Genomic DNA, 21,469 nt, shown 5'->3' with positions numbered 1-21,469 from the left:
TGTTCCACAAATTACTGATTCTGAAAAATATGTGTTGTTTGGTCCTACTGATGTGAATGTGCTTGAAAATGTAAAAGAAATATCTGTTGATATTATTTTTACTGGCGAGAGGAAAGGTTCTTTGTTTGTTATGCCAACAGGTGAAGCTTATGTAAGGAAAACAAGCTAAACTGATAGTGCCACAATTTGGCACGCTCGGTTGGGTCATGTGGGCTACCAAATGTTGCAGCAGATTTCTTCTAGAAAGTTGGTAGATGGCATGCCAACCTTGAAGAATGTACGTGAAGACGTGATTTGTCAAGGCTGCCAATATGGACCAACAAGAACACCAAGTTATAGCGGGCATCGCTATATTATGGTGTTGGTGGATGATCACTCTAGGTTCACTTGGGTGGAGTTTTTGAAAGAGAAGAGCGAAGCATTGAAAGAGAACAACGAAGCACTATCCAGGTTTGTGGAGTTTAAAAATGTTGTTGCAGATGAGTTCGGGAAGAAGATAAAATGTCTTCGTAGTGATAATGGTGGAGAATATATGTCAGATGACTTCTTCCAGTACTGTCATGACAACAGAATTCTTCGTCAAATGACTTGTCCAGATACTCCTCAGCAGAATGGAGTTGCAGAAAGAAAACTTGCTTATCTTACTTCAGTTTGTCTTTTATGGCTGTATGACAAGAATCTTTCTCGAGAGCTTTGGGCAGAAGCTATTCAATGTGGATGCCATGTGACAAATAGGCTGCCTCCTTGGCCAGGTACACAGAAATTGCCTTTTGAACTTTTATATAGTCAGAAGCCAAATGTGAACTATTTTTGGGTTTTTGGTTCTACTTGTTATGTTCATGTTTCCAGAACTAATAGAACCAAACTTGATCCGAAAGCAAGAAAATGTGTATTTGTTGGCTATGACTCTTATAGGAAGGGCTGAAGATGCATGGATCCAAAGACAAATAGGTTTACTATTTCTAGAGACGTGGTATTTGATGAAATGTCATCTTTGTTTTCTTCTCAAAAGCTTGTTGTTTTGGGTGGTGATCAAGATAATTTGGAGTTATTATTTCCTAAAGAAATGTGTTAACACTATGTAGTGAAGAGGGAGAAAGTGTATCTCCAAATCAGAATATTTCAGAAGATGCATCTTCAAGTCTAAACATTACAAGGGAAGGAAATGGTGAACAACAAGCAGCAAGAAGGTCAACAAGGGACAAAAAGCAGCCGGACTACCTCAAAGATTATGAGGTCAAACTTAAAAGTTATTCTGTGACCTCGTGTTTCTTTACAAGAGCACTAACTACGGAAGAACCATTAAGTTATGAAGAAGCAAAGGGCTGTCCATATTGGGAAAGAGCGATGCAAGAAGAGATTGACGCCTTAGACAAGAATGAAACTTGGGAATTGGTACCCAAACCAGCAAAATGCAATCTAGTCACTTGCAAATGGGTATTTCGCTTGAAGAAAAAATCTGATGGTAGCATTGACAGGTTTAAAGCGCGTCTAGTTGCTCGTGGGTTTTCTCAAAACTATGGAATGGATTATGAGGAGACGTTTAGTCCGGTAGCGAAGATGGTGACAATAAGGTCACTTATTTCACTAGCTGCTTTCAAAAGTTGGAAGCTATGGCAGCTCGATGTAAAGAACGCATTTCTTTACGGAGAATTGGATCGAGAAGTATTTATGGAGCAACCTCATGGCTTTGTCTCTAAGAAGTTTCCAAGTCATGTTTATCGTTTGAAGAAAGCTCTATATGGCCTCAAGAAAGCACCACGAGCTTGGTATGGTAAAGTTTCTCAATACCTTATCTTTTGTGGTTTTAGAGTATCTGATTCATATTCTAGTTTATTTATAAAATTAGAATCAAATGCATATCTCCTGATATTGTTATACGTTGATGATATGATAATAGCTGGAGATAATGAATTAGAAATTTCTAATCTAAGGAAAGACTTGTTTGTTCGTTTTGAGATGAAAAATTTGGGGCAAATTGAATGTTTTCTTGGTCTGGAAGTGGAAAAATCAAATCGAGGCTACTTTGTTTCGCAGAAAGGTTATGCGGAGAGTCTCTTAGAACGTTTCATCATGGGGGAGTCGAAAGAAAAGGCTACCCCAATGGAGCCAAATCTCAAGTTGAAGAAGGATGAAGGTGAGGCTTTAAAGGATGCGATAAATTTCCGACAACTAGTTGGAAGTTTGATTTATCTGACCATCACAAGGCCAGAAATATCTTACTCTGTTGGTGTCGTTTCTCAATTTATGCAAAATCCAACAACTTCTCATTTGAATGCCGCGAAAAGGATTTTACGCTATGTGAAGGGATCTCTTACTTATGGACTTTGGTACAAGATGTGTGATACTTTTTTACTGAGTGGATTTACTGATACAAATTGGGAAGGTGATACACATGATCGTCGCTCGACTTTAGGTTACTGTTTTAGTACCGGGTCAACAATGGTGTCTTGGTGCAACAAGAAGCAAGATGTTGTTTCTTTGTCTACCACCGAAGCTGAATATACTGCAGCAACCATGGCTGCACAAGAGTGCATTTGGTTAAAAAGGCTAATCAGTGATATGTACCAAAAAGTAGACTATGCTGTCCAAATCAAGTGCGACAATGAAAGTGCCATCAAATTTGGATCAAATCCAGTTTTTCATGCTCGAAGAAGCATATTGAGATCCGCTATCACTTTGTTCGTGAGAAAGTCTTAAGTGAAGAGATTGAACTAACAACTGTTCACACCAATGCTTAAGTTGCGGATATATTCACTAAAGCTTTGGAGAAGTCTAAGTTTCAATACTTTCGAGATGCTCTGGGAGTAGTTCATCGTGAGCTTGCACTAAGGGGAAGTGTAACAAATTAGTGCAACTTATTGTCTTATTTAATTTACTGCATTTACCAGGTCAAAGTAATAACTATGTGAGGTTTGTTCATCTTATAAAGTGGCCCGGAAGTTAGTATTTTTAAGAGTAAGTTAGGTGGAATAAAACGTTAAAGTTAGGAGTTATATTTGTAGTAGGAGTCTCTATATATAGGGTAAAGTTGTTCTGTTTTCCCTTGTAATTTTAGTCGCCATATTTTCTATTCAAGAAAAAGCTTCCGATTGTTTTATTTTCCTTCACTGTTCTTGTTCTATAACTTCTCCTGCTCAATACTTTTGTTATATAAGAAGTTGACCACCTGAATTCGATTCTTTTAGTGCTCCTTTATTCATAATCCAGTAAAATGACATCATTTTGAAGCAAGAAGATTTCACTTTATAATATTAGTTGACATGCTCGCGCCTCACATGATTATCGTATAAAATTTATCATTAGAAAAAGTTTGGAGGTCGGTCACCCGACTTCAATGCCTTTATTCTGAAGTGAGACAACATACATATGACAAAGTAAATAGAAAAAAAAATTGAAAAAAAAGTTGATATGCATGAGAAAAACATGCACAAATGAAGTCATTCGCTTCCTCTTTTTCCTCCTCTCCCCTCTCTGATCTCCTCCTTAGCGTGAAATCCATTTCCATTGCCGAATCCTCCCCATGTTGTCACTTCCAGTTATATATGTATGATCCCGTATATATATGGATGCAGATCTTATTAGCTATTCCACTGCTCATAATATAGTTTCAAAATGAGATAAAAGTGTGTGTGTTTAAGTGCTCGTATGAATCCTTCTACGCAATCAACGTCCATCCAGTTTATGCAAATATAAACGCTGATATTGGAGCACTCAGGGTAACATGTTTGATCACTAATTTTTAAGTCCACACTCTTTACCTCAATACTATTCGGTATTCGCTTTGACATTATAGAAATGGAAAGAGATAGTGCAAGCGGCTATCAATGATATTTACACATCGATTTATTGATAAAGAATTTAATACTGCTTTTAGGGTATGTACAGTATGGACGTTAATATTTTCCCATGTGTGGTTTTTCAAAACTTTTAGAAATATTTTTTTCTAAGAAAAAAAGTTCATTAAAAATGAGAAAAAAGACTTTCTTAATGAAAATAGAAAACAAGAGTTCCATAATGACATTCACACTGATCATGTCCTCCCAACTCTTACGCATCATTTTCACACCCACCCCTGTAGCCTCCATCCCCACCACCCACCTCACACGTTTATCCCATCTCCATCATAATATTTGATTAAATTAATATAAAAATAGTTTTAAAATAATATTTTTTACTTAATTACCGAACACGTGGAAGACACCTTTAATTCAAATATTCTTGGTGTTTTTCAATCGTTGCAGATGATATATAAGCTGCATTTTTTCCTCCCTAACACATAAAGGCTGACATCTGCCTGTGAATTGAAACAGAATACATCATGTTTTTTCATTTCTTAATTTTTTGGTCATAAACTACAAAGAACTGAAGCAAGAATATTGTTAGAAATAACTTGCAATTAATGAAACATTGTTTTGATAGTATCTCTTTCAATCCAATAATTTAACAACCTATCTCCCTCGCTTTTGAGGTAGAGGCACGGATTATATATACTCTTCTATATTTTTCAGACCCACTTTGATGGGAATACAACCGAGTCAGTTGTTCTAAGCCAATAGTTTATTGTGTCTATCTTTGTGTAGTGTGAAAATGTGTTTCGTTTTCATACTCCACATTTCTATAAAAAAGAACTCTTTAGTGACTTCAACAGTAATTAAGGAGAATATGGAAAACAAAATACATGTTAATAGTATTTTATTAATGAGAAAGTGGTAATTAAATCTACGTAATGCATGTATAAATAGTTTCCTCAATACCGTTTAAGGTGTTGCAAGAAGGGGAAAGGAATTTTTTTTTAAAAATATTTCGATAATCTTATTCCAAATCAAGTAATAAATATGTTGAATACTGTTGCATCCAAAAACATATGCAAAATGCATGTGGTCCTACAATTAATATAGAATTTTAAGTTCACCTGTCGATTAACTATTTTCTACATTAAATTAATACTAATTATTCATTCAAGCAATAAATCTCAAAATTATTAATTTTAACTAACTAAACTAAGAAAAACAAATTAATAATGAATAATTAATCAAATGAAGACTAGATTTTTATGCAATTAATGAGATGAAATTAATCTAGGACTATGGATTAGCTAGCAACTATGTTGAGTAATCACTTAAACTGACTCTAATTTTCTATCGAATTATTAGTTGCAGGTTGGTATCACTTACTGAGCTTCTTCCCAACAACTCTAAGACTACTCAACTATTCCTAACATATATATTTCTATAATCGTCAGAAATGCATGTTGATTATTTCTATCCCAGTAGCGAATCTTTCTCCTTTCTCCATAAGGCTCACAAACAAGTCGTACTTCTTATTACACTTGCAATTTCACTTTCAAGATCAACTAACAAGCCACAAATAGGGTTCAGTAGTTGGCAAATAGTCAAATAATTTAAATCAAGAAGAAGAATAATAAAACAAGCCGTAGCACGATGAGAATAATCGTAATAAGACAATCCTCATTTATATGACAATAATTATGCAACTACCATAACCTTAGACAAGAATTCTAACTCCATACAGACATGGAGAAATTACAATGAATTATCCCAACGAAAAACGTAGAAATGAATAAATGAAGAAGAAAGGATGAAACCAATTTCTCTGGACTTCATAACGTCTCCTATCTCTTTTTAGATAAAAAATTGAGTAAAATCTGTAAGAATATACGTATAATATTACGCATTAATGATCCACATATTTTTGGTAAGAAGTTTACCTAGTCTCCCAAGTAAAGTAATAAATCAGTCAATTACTTTTCCTCCAAGTTATGCATATATGGTATTTTTTTGATGGAAAGAAATAACTATGAAAGTCCCTGGGGTTAAAGACATTGCCTAAGAGTTCCTAGCTTACCTATAAATACGTATGTGACTCCATCAGTATGACATACCTTTGATACGCATAGGCTAAAAGGTTCTTAGGTCTTTTCTTTCCCTCTTTTCTTGTTAAAGTTTTTGACAAAGGTGATTTTTCACAACACTTGAGCGATAATGACTGAAGGTACGTTTCTATTTATTTTTCCTTTGCGCAATAGCTTTGTGTATGTGTTGAAATTCAATATCTGGTATCAAGAGCCATCTTTAGCCATGTTGTTTGGTGTTGAGATGGGTAATAAATTATTAATGTCGTGGACAAGTGAAGTCTAATATCTTTTTAATAACTATACTCGATCTTGTGAAGGAGATATTATCTGTCCTAATTTTATTTATTTTTCTTGTTGTTTTTGAACGTTAAAGTTATCATGTAGTGAAGCTTTATGGTCTTAGTGTTATTGGTCGGTGTTGTCTATGGTGGCTGTGATTGATGGTGTTGGAGTAGGGTCATGTCTTCGGGCGAGGCATGGGTGGGGTCGGGGTCGGGGACAGGGGCAGGGGGTTGGAAGTGTAAAAGGTCTAAGGATGACTATAAGTTGAGAGTAGGACCGTGGAACATAGGGTCTTTATCGAAAAAGTCTTTAGAGTTAGTAAAAATTCTTAGGAAAAGGCAAATTAATATAACTTATCTCTAAGAAACCAAATGGGTAGGTTCTAAGGCGAGAGTAGTATATGGTTATAAGTTATTGTACTCAGGAAGCGTGAGGAATAGGAATGGGGTAGGTATTTTAGTAGATGATGAGCTTATGAAGCAAGTGGTAGAGGTTAAGAGGGTCAATAATAGGATGATGTCAATTAAGCTAGTTATTGAAGGGTCTTCTTGGAATATTATTAATGCATATGCACCCCATGTAGGCTTGGATGATGAAGAGAAGAAGAAATTTTGGGAGGATTTGGACGAGATGGTGAGGAGTGTCCCTAGTAATGAGAAACTTTTCATAGGAAGGGATTTTAACGGGCACATAGGGTCTTCTTTGAAAGGTTATGATGATATGCATGAAAGACATAGGTTCGGTGTAAGGAATGTAGAAGGAGTTACATTTCTTGATTTTGGTCGGGCATTTGGATTGGTAGTAGTTAATTCGAACTTTCCCATGAAGGAGGTTCACTTGGTTACCTTCTGTAGTTCGGTGGTCAAGACTCAGATTGACTTATTACTTCTTAGAAAAAGGGATAGGGGTATTTGTAAGGCTTGTAAGGTCTTACCGAGTGAGAGTCTTTCGACCCAGCATAGGTTTTTGGTGATGGACTTGAGGATCATAAAGGAGCGGAGAAAAAGAGGTATGGCGGATCAACTGAGGATTAGATGGGGAAGGTTGACTTTGGCTAGTGCACTAGATATATGGGATAAGTTGATGGCGAGGAAGGCTTGGGAGAGTGGAGGGGATATAGATAGTATGTGGGACGAGACTGCCAACTGCATCAGGGAGACAACTAGGGAGGTGTTAGGGGTATTACAATGTCTTTTGGGAAAGCACCAAGGGGACTGGTGGTAGAACGAAGAGGTGAAGGGGAAGGTGGAGGCCAAGAAGAGAGCGTATGCAAAGTTGACGGAGAGTAAGGACGACCAAGATAAATAAATTAATAGAGAGAAATATAAGATTGCTAAGCGAGAGGCAAAGTTAGTGGTCACTAGGGCTAAGAATGCTGTTTTTGAGAGTTTATAGACATCGTTAGATAGTAAATTTGGGGATAAAAAGTGATACAGGCTTGCCAAGGTTAGGGAGAGGAGGACTCGGGACCTAAATCAGGTGAAGTTTATTAAGGATGTGGATGACAAAGTTTTGGTGAAGGAGGGTCATATTAGGAAGAGATGACAGTCTTACTTTCATAAGCTCCTGAACGATGGAAAGGATACTAGCATTGTGTTGGGGGATTTGGAGCATTTTGAGAGGTTTTGCGATTATGACTATTGTAGGCACATTAAGGTTGAGGAGGTTAAGAAAGCTATTCATAGGATACATAGGGGTAGAGCGACAGGGCCAGATGAGATTCTGTTGGATTTTGGAAGTGCACAAGAGGGGTAAGTATGGAGTGGTTGACTTGGTTATTTAATATAATTTTCAAGACGACGAGGATGCATGAAGCTTGGAGGTAGAGTACGATGATTTTATTGTATACGAATAAGGGCGATATTCAGGATTGCAATAATTATAGGGGTATCAAGTTGTTGAGTCACACTATGAAGGTTTGGGAGCGGGTGGTAGAGTTGAGGTTGTGGAGGATTATTATTATTTTTGAAAAATAATTTAGATTTATGCCAGGGCATTCAACTACAGAAGCCATCCATCTCGCCAGGAGACTGGTGAAGCAGTATAGGGAAAGGAAGAAGGATTTGCACATGGTGTTTATCGACTTAGATAAGTCTTATGATAAACTTCCCAGGGAGGTTCTTCAGAGGTGTTTGGACGCTAGAGGTGTACCTATAGTCTATGTTAGGGAAATTAAGGATATGTAGCCAAACTCGAGTTTAGACGGGGGGAGGGGACACAGGACACTTTCCTATCTTTTTGACTTGGTGATGGAAGTTTTGATGCGGTACCTTCAGGATGAAGTGCCTTATTATTTGATTTTTGCAGATGATGTAGTCCTGATTAATGAGACTCATAGTGGAGTTAATGCTAAGTTGGAGGTTTGGAGGAAAACCCTTGAGTCTAAAGGGTTTAGATTGAGTAGGTCCAAGATGGAATATTTGGAGTGTAAGTTCAGTGAGGTGTCTCATGAGTCCAATGTGGTTATTAAGCTTGACACTCATTCTATCAGTAAGAGAGTTAGTTTCAAGTATCTGGGGTCGATGATTCAGGAGAATGGAGAGATTGACGATGATATCACTCATCGGATCGGGGTAGGGTGGATGAAATGGAGGCTCGCCTCTAGTATCTTGTGTGACAAAAAGATACCTCCCAAACTTTAAGGCAATTTCTACAGAGTGGTGGTTAGACCGACTTTGCTGTATGGGGCAGAGTGTTGGCCTATTAAGAAGACCCACATTCAGAAGATGACGGTGGCGGAGATGAGAATGCTTCGATGGATGTGTGGGTGTACTAGAAAAAATAGGATTAGAAATGAGGTTATTCGAGATAAGGAGAGAGTCACTTCGATGGAAGTCAAGATGGAGGAAACAAGATTGAGATGGTTTGGTCATGTGATGCAGAGGAGTATGGATGCCCCAGTACGGAGGTGTGAGAGGTTGGCTAGGGATAGTTTCAAGCGAGGTAGATTGAATAAATATTAGAGGGAAGTGATTAGACATGACATGGAGCAACTTCAGCTTACCGAGGACATGACCCTGGATAGGAAGTTGTGGAGGAGGCGAATTAGAGTAAAAGGTTAGCCTGAGTTAGGATGTTGTATGTTTTGGTGTATACTTGAAGTATCTTGCTTTAGGTATTATTGAGTATGTTAATTTATAGTATATCTTCTTGTTTTATTACTATTTCTTATCTTATCTTAGATTGCTTTATTTTGAACCGGGGGTCTATCAAAAACAACCTCTCTATCTCACGTTGAGGTAGTGGTATGGACCGCGTACACTTACCCTCCTCAAACCCCACTTGGTTGGAATATACTGGGTATGTTGTTGTTGTTGAAAGTTATCACGTAGTTATGAACATAATTGTCTAAAGGCTAAAAGACAACCTACTGACAACACTTGAAATCTTTAAGTAATTTTTGCCGTTTTGTGATTTCATTGAAATTAAAAATGGAAGTTTAATTACTTATTTCACTGTAATTGTTATTTCTTGGTTGAGAAACATGTTTAAAATTTTATCACCTTTTGAGATTCTTATAATAAGAATTATAATCAAAGAAATATGAATGGGAGATATGTAGGCTCAACCTATTCCCTTATCGTATGCAACCTATTATCACTATGGCTAAATAATTTCCATTTTAATGAAGGATATGTAGGCTCAACCTATTTCTTTGTTGTATAATTTTTCTCCGATTAATAAAAGATGTTTTATACAACAACTTGCTTTGATGTAGGCTCTACCTATTCAATCCGCTTTAGCATTTTAAGAATTAACACTTTGTTTAAGTTAATTATTAAAATTAACTATTATGAGATGTCATTCTGAGTTCTTTTTATCATATGTTTGGGTTAGCCACAGTATCCCGAGCATATGATATAAAGAAAACAAGTTCTTTGATCACATAAAGTTAGGTGATTAAAATATAATAATGACATCTAATAAAATCCTATTATTTATCAAAATAGTAACCTTACCCCACAAAGAGGTAACTAGTTTGGTTAGATTACTTGGAATAGATAGGAAACTTTTCTGTTTAAAAATTATCCTATGTCCACAAGTGTAAATTATTTTCTAGTTTTATTCTATTTACTAGTCTAATGAGGTTAAGTAATTCTATTCATGAGCATAATCTCTACCTACAAGAAGGTTTAGAATTTACTTAAGAATCGGTATTTACGCAATTCATTTTGATGGTTATGTATTACATAACTTATGTATGTGTATCTTTTTTCTGAAGTTAACACAGCTTTTCCTACTACTCTATTTAATGGAAATGCTCGAATTCCAATATTGTCCGATGACAACTTTACTATATGAAAGGAAAAAGTCCTTCTCACTTTAGGTTATTGGGATCTGGATCTGACACTTTGTGTGGAAGAACCATCTAAGCCTATGAAATAAGTACGTTAGAGGCTAAGGCTTCTTATAAGCGGTGGAAGCAATTTTATCTCTTGAGCTTAATGCTCATGATGGCAATCGCTTGAGCTTAATGCTCATAATGGCTCATATAAGTCAAAACATTAAGGGTTCTATCCCTAACACTCGACAATGTCAAAGCTTACATGAAGGCAATTGATGAATAATTTGTAAGCTCTGACAAGGAATTGGCCAAAACCCTTATGAAGAGGCTCTCAAGTATAACATTTGATAGAAGTAGTACAATGTGTGAGCACATTATGGAGATGAGAGATATTGTTGCTAAACTCAAGCCCCTTGAGGTTTATATGTCTGCACCATTTATTGTGCATTTTATTTTCAACTCTCTTCCTATGAATTATAGTCCGTTCAAGATATCTTACAATACACATAAAGATAAATGGTCAATCAATGAACTCTTAACTATGTATGTGCAAGGAAACATGAAAGAATGGATGAACTAAAGCTAGATCTGAAGGCAATTCAAGCTCATAAGCTACCTTGCTAAAACGACTGGGAATTTTGAAGGGACCAACATATCGGGGACTGAGCTTTCCTTTCTTGCCAAACCTCTTCACTCCCTTCATGGGAGATATTTTCAAGCGCACATAATCACCAATCTCAAACTCGAGATCCTTTCTGTGCACTTTTACGTGTTATTTATGTCGGCTTTAAGCTGTCTTGAGCCTTTATCTAATTAACTAAACTTTCTTTAAGGTATCGAAGACCAAGTCAGGCGTTACTACTGCGGCCTCACCCATTTTGAACCAACCGATTAGAGATCTGCATCTCCTTCCATAGAGAGCTTTGAATGGAGCCATTTGGATACTAGAATGATAACTGTTGTTGTATGCAAACTCAACCAAAGGAAAGTGGTCATCCCAACTACCCTTGAAATCAATTGCATACGCTATTAGCATATCTTTTAAGGTTTGAATGGTCCTTTCTGCTTGACCATCTGTTTGAGGATGGAAGGCTGTACTGAGATAAACTCGGGTACCAGGATCCTTTTAGAATACTTTCCAGAAATAAGAGGTGAACTGGGTACCTATATCTGAAACAATAGATAATGAAACACCGTGTAGTCTGACCAACTGCTTGATATAGAGTTTAGCGTAATCCTCAGATGAATAAGAGGTATGAACCAAAAAAAAATGAGCTGACTTGGTCATTTTATCTACAATGACCCAAACTGAATCGTGTTGATGATGAGTACGTGGCAAACCCATCACGAAGTCCATGTTTACTTCTTCCCACTTCCAAGTAAGAGTACTTAACTCCTGCATGGACCCACTAGGCTTCTGATACTCAATCTTAACCTGCTGACACGTAGAGCACTTAGCCATAAATTTTGCAATATCTCTTTTTATCCCACTCCACCAATAAATCTCTCTCAATTCACGGTATATCTTTCTGTCCCCTGGATAAATCGAGTAATGCATACCATGCTCTTCTTCAAGAATTTGCTGCCTTAAGTCATCTACACATTGTCTAGGAGATCCTTTAACTGCTCTATTAATTCTTTGAGTTTTGCTGATGCCATTCTGTATGACGGAATAAATATAGGCTGGGTATTTGGGAGAAGTTCAATGCCGAAGTCTATTTTCTTTCGGGAGTAATTCCTGAAAGATATTTGGGAAAGACATCTGAATATTCATTAAGTACTGGGAATGATTAAAGATTAGGAGTTTCCAAACTAGAGTCCTTAACTCGAACAAGATGATAGACACATCCCTTAGATATCATTTTCCTTGCCCGTAGGTAGGAAATAAGCTGACCCTAAAGGCTAAAGTACTACCCCTCTACACTAAGGCAAGTTTATTCAAAAACTAAAACTGGACAAATTCTATTTCATCAGTTGATTGTGGCATAGCAGGAATGATGCCAATCTACGTTGAGAATGACATTAAAATAATTCATCTCTTATTCGACTAAGTCTGTTGAAGTGGCTTTTTGAGATATATTAACTAGACAGTTCCTGTATACCCACCGAGCTATGATAGTTTTACCCACTGGGGTAGAGACTAATAAGGGCTCTACAAGAATTTCGGGACTGATTCTAAAATAAACTGCTATGTAAGAAGTAACAAAAGACAAAGAAGCTCCTTGATCTATCAAAGCATAAATATGTATATGAAATATCTGTAATGTACCTGATCTTGTCAGGAGTGAAGAGCATATAGTCTGTTTAGGCGTTGCCCACTGGTGGTGCTGGAAGTGGCACCCTGCTATTTTGGATGATCAAACTGAGCTGAGAAATGGTTATGCTGATCCTGAAAACCTGACTAGGGACAATCTCTAACTCTGTCGCATGGCTTGCCATATCTAAAACAAATATCACTGTCAACTCTGCAAATACCCTGATGGTTCTTGCCATAAGTCTGACAAAGAGGATGAGTGCGGGCATTGCTAACACTACCCTGAGACTTAGATCCTGACACCCTATCTTTGTTACCATTCTTGAACTTAGAAACTGGAGCACTGGCAGAGGAAGGAGCTGGAATGGATGACTTTTGGCAAAATTGAGAATGATTTCCACCCTCTGACTTAGGCTGGCTGAAATTGAAGCTATCTGTTCTAGCCCCTTTATTCTGCTTTTCCTTCTCCTTAACCTTATACTCCTCTATCTGTAGAGCATGGATCATAATCCTGGATAGGTCTATCTCACTAATAAACATGGTGGTCCTGCACTCCTTGACCACACTATCATTCACCCCAGAAACAAACTTACTCATCTTAGCCCTGCTATCAGCCACCACATGAGGAGCATACCTAGCTAATTGAGTAAACTTAAGAAAATACTCTTTCACTATCATGTTGCCCTACTTAAGGTTGATAAACTCTAACACCTTAGATTCTCTCAGCTCTCGGGGAAAGAATCTAACTAAGAAGCCAGTGGCAAACTCCTCTCACTCAACGGACCCTGCATCTTCGGCCCTTTCTACTTTTTACTATTGAACCATGTATGAGCCATATCCTACAACTGATATGCAGCTAGCTTAGCAATCTCACTAGCAGTAACCCCTATGATATCTGTAACCTTTTAAACCTAATCAAGGAATTCTTGAGGGTCCTCATCTGATTTAGACCCAAAAAAGGATGGAGGATTCATTCGGGTGAAGTCCCAATACCAAATATAACTGAAATATAACTGATAATGCAGTATAACAATACCAAAACTGAAATAACTGTCTGAATATGCTATAGTCTGAACATCTAGTATGAAAGCCTCTAAATTGTTTGAATAAAGAATTAATGGGAAAGATCCCCAACTAACCCCGTCTGCTAAAAACTAATCTAAAATAATAAAATAATCATGCTATTCTTGAATGATGAGGACTCACTACAATCTAATATTGCTGGCTAAATCTGAACTGCTAAGGATGCTCTGGAGCTCATACGTCTGAACCTATGGTATAAAACACCATAGCACAAAAGAAAAGTATGGGTCAGTACGTGTGAATGTACTGGTATGCAAAGTGAGGTAAGGCTGAATGCAAGGGTTCATATGCATGAACTATATGTGATAGAATGTCATGAGAATACATGCATAAATATATAGACTGTAACTAAAATCATGACAATTCTGAATACTGAGTTTTACTAATAACATGGATTACTGATAACTGATATAATTGATACTGGGTGACTGTATCTGATAGTCCTGATTTTGATAGAACTAGATGAGTTTCGTACTGAATTGACTGACTATATCTGACAGTCCTGATAGAACTAGATGAGTTCCGTACTGAATTGACTGACTGTATCTGACAGTCCTAAAATCTGTAGAACTATCTGAGTTTTATTACTAAGATTGAGACTGTGACTGTGGGAGGTAGTCATCCAACTAAAATGCCCCTAATAAGATATTATAGCTATGTTGGGGTCCAATCTGTAACCCTAAATGGAAGGGTGTCAATACCACGCCATTGGTAAGGACAAGCTGTGAGTGACCCTCATCTGACAGTATCGCCAAAGAAGAACGGTGGGACCTTCAACTGGCAGTGTTAATCCACCTTATCAAACCTCAACTGTCAGTGTTGATGTCTCAAACAATGATGGCCACATAGTTTTGGAATACAAGGATTACTTCTAAGGGTCACACCCTCTACTGTCAGTGTGTGCCCTCATCCTTGGGTTTGCTCGGTGCTGAATCCTACTCCCAACTGAATAGAAACTGAACTGATTATACTGAGATGAAGTAGATTGAGTTCACTGAGTTTCCTGGGATGATGAAATATTACAAAAGTCTGTAGACTGACTGAGCTCATGAGATTACTGAGTTTTCCTGTGTCATATAACTGACTGAATTCTTCTGAGTTCTAAAACTGACTAAGAATTCTACTGATCATGGCGTTACTGAGAGTATCTTAAAACTGACACTGGATCTAGGCACACAGCTAAATTTTTGGGTATACATGACACTTCTTGAGCCCATAACAATTGTTAACAATTCATAATACAACCATTGAGGGATTTCATGATGCACTTGTTACTCATAGTCTTGTACATGAATAGGAATACATTCCAACATATCATAAGTTCACAATCTAGTCTCCTGAACACTCCATCAATTCATCACAAAACATAACATTAGAATGGGAGTCATTTTGAACATGTAGTTATAGCCTAAGTTCAACATGTAGATCAATAAGGGTTCATAAAACACAATTCTACTCAGTTAGGCATTTTATCATACACATAAAATGCATATACTTAGGTTTAGCCATGAACATTAACACTTATATATCATGGCTACATTAATCAACCCAATTTCATGAAATTCAATGCACATGCTAACACAATATTATGAAAACACACTAAATATTCCAACTTGGGAATCATACAACACATCAACATGATCATAATTAATCCACAACATGAATATCAAAATTTATAATTTAAAATTGGATTCTTGGACTTCAAGGATGAAAGGGATCCTTGGATGAACACTTTACATACCTTAGAACGTAAGTCCTTAAGGGTTCTTGAAGGAATTCTTGAGCTTTGTTATTGAATTTTGGAACTAGGGTTTCTTGCTTTTGAGAGAGAATGATGAATTTTGGGGAAACTTGTGTGAATAATGAATTATTTAGGTCATTTAGGGATCACTTTCATGTTTGGAGCTGACCTGGCTTGTGGGAATATGACCTATTTACCCTTAAAGACGTGGTCATTTAATGATTGAAAACTGGCATCGACGCAATTAATGACGCAGTGCATCAATAGTATTGATGTGATACCCGATGCATCGCACCCTGATCGTGCTAAGCCTCAGTATTTTTGACTCTGGCAACCTACAAAAATGTTAACCAATGCGATAGGCAACGCAGCGCACCAAGTTCGCATTGGTCAACTCTTTTGAGACACCAAAAGTGGTCTAAAAGAGTTCCAAAAAATTCAAAACTTGGCCGGGAACACCTAATGACCTTCCTGATCATGAATCACCAAAAATATAAACTATTAAAGGACATTAAGGTTGTGAAATTAGATTGCCAACCTTCGAAGGATAAAAATAAAATAAGTCTAGAAACTTAGCTAGGATGTTCTAAGTCTGGGACCCCTTGACAAGCTTAAAGGACTGGATTAAGCTTTGGAATTTTGTGGGGTCTTACAATATCTCCCTCTTGGGAACATACGTCCTCGAATGAGACTGACTGGGATGGGATAAGTGATAAGCTGAAGTACATACTGAACATGAACAACTAAAACATGACTACATGTCTGACATTACTGAGATTCATATTGAGCATGCATATTTGATGCATGATCTCATGACCGAGCTCATGTATATCTGATGCATGATTTCACGACTGAGCTGATACATAATGCATGATCGAGAGTACTAATAAACTAATCATGCATATATGATACGTGAATACATGATTGAACTAACTCATGAATATGCGACTAAATATGTGATGGTAAAATACTAAGTTTGTAGATAAAACTGAGCATGGAGCTGAATACTAAGTTTGTAACTAAAATCTAAACATAAAACTAATAAGCTTAAGGAAAGCTATTACCTTGGGATGAGTCTGAGTTTTCAGAGAAGAGGTGAGGATACTTGGTCTGTATGTGTGCTTCTACTTCCCAAGTAGCTCCCTCAACAGATTGATTCCACCAAAGAACTTTGACTAGAGAGACTTCTTTGTTCCTCAGTCTACGAGTCTGATAGTCAAGAATTTCCACTGGTATTTCCTCATATAAAAGACTGTTCTAAATATCTTTGCCCTCAATAGGGACTATGACTGATGGGTCACCTATACACTTCTTAAGCAAGGAAACATGAAAGACTAGATAAACTGAAGATAGACCTGAAGGCAATTCGAGCTTATAAGCTACCTTACCAAAACGACTGAAAATTTTGAAGGGACCGATATACCGGGGACTGAGCTTTCGTTTCTTGACGAACCTCTTCACTCCCTTCATGGGTGAGATTTTCAAGTACACATAATCACCAATCTTGAACTCGAGATCCTTTCTGTGCACTTTTCCATGCTATTTCTATTGGCTCTAAGCTTTCTTGAGCCTTTCTCTAATTAACTGAACTTCTTCTAAGGTATTGAAGACCAAGTCAGGCCTTACTACTACGGCCTCACCCATTTTGAACCAACAGATTGGAGATCTGCATCTCCTACCATAGAGATTAGAATGGAGCTATTTGGATACTAGAATAATAGCTGTTGTTGTATGCAAACTCAATCAAAGGCAAGTGGTCATCCCAAATACCCTTGAAATCAAATGCACACGCCCTTAGTATATCTTCAAAGGTTTGAATGGTCCTTTCTGCTTAACCATCTGTTTGAGGATGGAAGACTGTACTGAGATGAACTCAGGTACCAAGACCCTTTTGGAATGCTTTCTAGAAATAAGAGGTGAACTAGGTACCTCTATCTAAAACAATAGACAATGAAACATCGTGTAATCTGACCAACTCCCTGATATAGAGTTTGGCATAATCCTCAGCTGAATAAGAGGTATGAACTAGAAGGAAATGAGCTGACTTGGTTATTTTATCTACAATGACCCAAACTGAATTGTGTTGACAATGAGTACGTGGCAAACCCATCACGAAGTCCATGTTTACTTCTTCCTACTTCTAAGTAGGAGTACTGATCTCCTGTATGGACATACTAAGCTTATGAAGCGCAATATTAACCTGCTAACACGTAGAGTACTTTGCCATAAATTTTGCAATATCTCTTTTCATCCTACTCCACCAATAAATCTCTCATAAATCACGATATATCTTAGTGTCCCCTGGATAAATCGAGTAATGAGAACTATGCTCTTCTTCAAGAATTTGCTGCCTTAAGTTGTCTCCACCTGGCACACAGAGATAATCCTAACTACACAAAACACCATCTCCCCCTTGGGAGAAAACCTCTACTTTTTGATCTCTGACTGATTCTTTTAACTCGACTAGACTGAGATCTCTATCTTGGTTTTCCTTAATTTCAAAAACTAGGGATGATCCAGAACTGTTCTGAACCCATATACTACCTTCTGCTGAGTCGACTAAGCAGACACCTAGTTTGGAAAGCTAATGAACTTCCTGAGCTAATTTCTTATTACTATCCTCAGCATAAGCAACACTACCCATAGATAATCTACTGAGAGCATCATCCACTACATTGGCCTTGCCCGAATGATAAAGGACACTCATATCATAATCTTTCAAGAGATTTAACCACCTTTTCTGATGAAGGTTAAGATCTGTCTGAGAGAATATGTACTGAAGGATTTTCTGATCTGTGAACACATCTACATGCACCCCATATAAGTAATGCCTCCAAATCTTTAAGGTAAAAACTATGGCTGCTAACTCAAGATCATGAGTCGGATAATTCTTCTCATGGGGTTTAAGCTACTTGGAGGTGTAGGCTATGACCTTACCATGCTGCATGAGGAAACAACCCAAACCTACTCTAGATACATCACAATACACTACGAACCCATCTAAACCATCTGGAAGAGCCAAAACTAGAGATGAGGTAAGTCGAGTCTTCAATTCCTGAAAACTCTTCTCTCAAGGATCTGACCACTGAAACTTGACTTTCTTTTGAGTTAATCTGGACATAGGGGATGCAATAGAAGAAAATCCCTCAATAAATCATCTATAATAGCCAGCTAAACCAAAGAAACTCTTGATATCTGATGGAGAGACAAGGTGAGGCCAGTTTCTTGCTACTTTGGTCTTTTGAGGATCAACTCTAATACCATCACCAAAAATGATATAACCAAAGAATTCTACTGACCTTATGCAATCGTAATTACTAAATTTGGCGAACAATTGATGATTCTTAAGAGTCTGTAATACTATTCTGAGATGGTCTGCATGATTACACTCACTGCGAGAACAGACAAGAATGTCATCTATGAAGATTGTGATGAACATGTCCAAGTACTGCTTGAACACACGGTTCATCAAATCCTTGAAGGCGGTGGGGCATTGGTAAGACCAAAGGACATCACTATGAATTCAAAGTAACCATACCGAGTTTGGAAGGCTGTTTTCAAAATGTCACATTCTCTGACTCTTAGCTGATGATAGCCTGATCTGAGGTCTATCTTACAAAAATAACTGGCACCCTGGAGTCGTTCAAATAAGTCATAAATTCTAGGAAGTAGATACTTGTTCTTGACTATGACCTTATTGAGTTGACGGTAGTCTATGCACATTCTGAGAGAACCGTTCTACTTTTGTACGAATAGAATTGGTGCACCCTACGGAGACATACTGGGTCTAATGAACCCCTTTTCTAGGAGATCCTTTAACTGTTTTTTTAATTCTCTGAGTTCTGCTGGTGCCATTATGTATGGTGGAATAAATATAGGCCGAGTATCTCGAGAAAGGTCAATGCCAAAGTTTATTTCCCTTTTGGGAGTAATTCCTGGAAGATCTTTGGACATGATATCTGAATATTCATTCACTACTGGGATTGATTCAAGATTGGAGTTTCCGAACTGGAGTCCTTAACTCGAACAAGATGATAGACACATCTCTTAGATATTATTTTCCTTGCCCATAGGTAGAAATAAGCTGACCCCTCAAGGCTGAAGTACTACCCCTCCACTCTAAGGCGAGTTCATTCGGAAACTAAAACTGGATAATTCTATTTCTGTAGTCGATTGTGGCATAGCAGGAATGAATACAATCCATGCCGATAATGACATTAAAATCATTCATCTCTAATTCGACTAAGACTACTGAAGTGGCTTTCTGAGATATCATAATTGGACAGCTCCTGTATACCTGCTGAGCTATGATAGTTTTACCTACTTGGGTAGAAACTGAGAAGGGCTCTGATCTTGGGTGTATTTATATGCCTAAGCACCATAATTTATCCATATTTTAGCTATGTTTAGAGAACAAAGTGCCTTTCTTATGTTTTTACTCTACTTCTATGTAATTGAGCTAACCGATGTGATTAGCATGATTTCAGGTATTAATGAGGTATATGAAGACATTATGAGACTATGGAATGCGGATGGCATTTGACACAAGAGAGAGTAGCAATCTGGACCAAATGTGGCGCCTAGAAACTATGTCCAAGACTAGTTTGTCCTTTATAATTAGTTTAGGGACTTAGAAGGCAATTATAAGAGAAAAGATTATTAAAAGGCTTAATGCTGAATTTTTTTTCATGATTGAATTATTCTGTATTATTTAGAGAGAGGAGAATAGCGGCTTAGGATGGAGAGAGAGAAAAATGTTTCTTCTCTCTTACTTTCACTATTCGCACACCAAGATCGTCTTCTAGTTTTTGGTATGATGAATAGATTTATGATGATTTTAGTTTTATTCATGGGTAGCTAATTTTATTAGTTAGGGTTATGGAAGCCTTGTAGCATACAATCTATTACTTTGGGTTTTGAATTCATTATGTATTGACTTGTTTATATCATACTCTCTTCGCTTATATTGAATTCTCGTGGTTGCAAACATAGAGGATGTGCCTCAAAATGCAACTTTTTCGAAAGAAAGGTTGTTGTTCAGAAAAGAGAGTAGTGACAAGAAAATAGGATTACCAACCCCTATTTCATAAGTTAATGCCTTAGCAAGATTAACTACTTGCAGATTTCGTATTTTTTTGGTAAACGCTTTTGATTCAAGAGAACTAAAGTGAATTAGTCCTTGATGGTTGAGAAATACTAGGATTATGTTGTTAAATACAATACGTTTCTCTGTAAATACGATGCATGTATGAATTCGTAAAGCCCATAGTTAGAATGTATTGAAAACTACAAGGTGGACATAACCCTAGCTTGCTGTTTCTCTGAATTTGAATACTACTACACATATTTCATCTTGTTAAACTGTAACCATTAATTTGTGAACTGAATCAAATCCCCCTATTTTATTTATGAAAACAAATGATTAAAAGTCAATTAATCTACATATACTTAATTAGCACTATATTCCTTGTGGGATTCGACCCCAACCTAGTTGGGTTATATATTTGACAACGACCGCTTACTCTCTCATAAGAGAGGTATAATTTGAGCGTTATCAGGCTCTGCTAGAATTTCAAGACTGATTCTAAAATTGACTGCTATATAAGAATTAACAAAATACAAAGAAGCTCCTGGATCTAGCAAAGCATAAACATATATATAAAAGATCTGTAACGTACCAGTGACCACATCAGGAGAATTTTCCTGATCTTATCAGGACTGAAGAGCATATAGTCTATTTGGGCGTTGCCCACAGGTGGCACTGGAAGTGGTATCCTGCTATTTTGGGCGATCGAACTGAGCTAAGGAATGGTTATGCTAATCCTAAAAATCGAACTAGGGACAATCTCTAACTCTGTGTCCTGGCTTGCCATATCTGAAACAAATATCGCTGCCAGCTTTGTAAATACCCTGATGGTTCTTGCCATAAGTCTGACAAAGAGAATG

General features: G+C 37.2%; 1 protein-coding gene across 1 annotated transcript; it reads left to right on the top strand.

The window, feature by feature from the left end:
- The first annotated feature begins 6,005 nt into the window (after positions 1–6,005).
- LOC124888855 (craniofacial development protein 2-like) lies at positions 6,006–7,384 on the top strand. Its single transcript, XM_047400147.1, has 2 exons — positions 6,006–6,015; positions 6,585–7,384. Exons 1-2 carry the CDS (start codon positions 6,006–6,008, stop codon positions 7,382–7,384), a joined length of 810 nt encoding a protein of 269 aa, XP_047256103.1.
- The last annotated feature ends 14,085 nt before the right edge of the window (positions 7,385–21,469 follow it).

The sequence above is a fragment of the Capsicum annuum genome, chromosome 11 (assembly GCF_002878395.1).
Source record: "Capsicum annuum cultivar UCD-10X-F1 chromosome 11, UCD10Xv1.1, whole genome shotgun sequence".
Taxonomy (NCBI): Eukaryota; Viridiplantae; Streptophyta; class Magnoliopsida; order Solanales; family Solanaceae; genus Capsicum; species Capsicum annuum.
The sequence above is the reverse complement of the archived record's forward strand: the minus strand, read 5'-3'. Positions and strand labels throughout refer to the sequence as shown.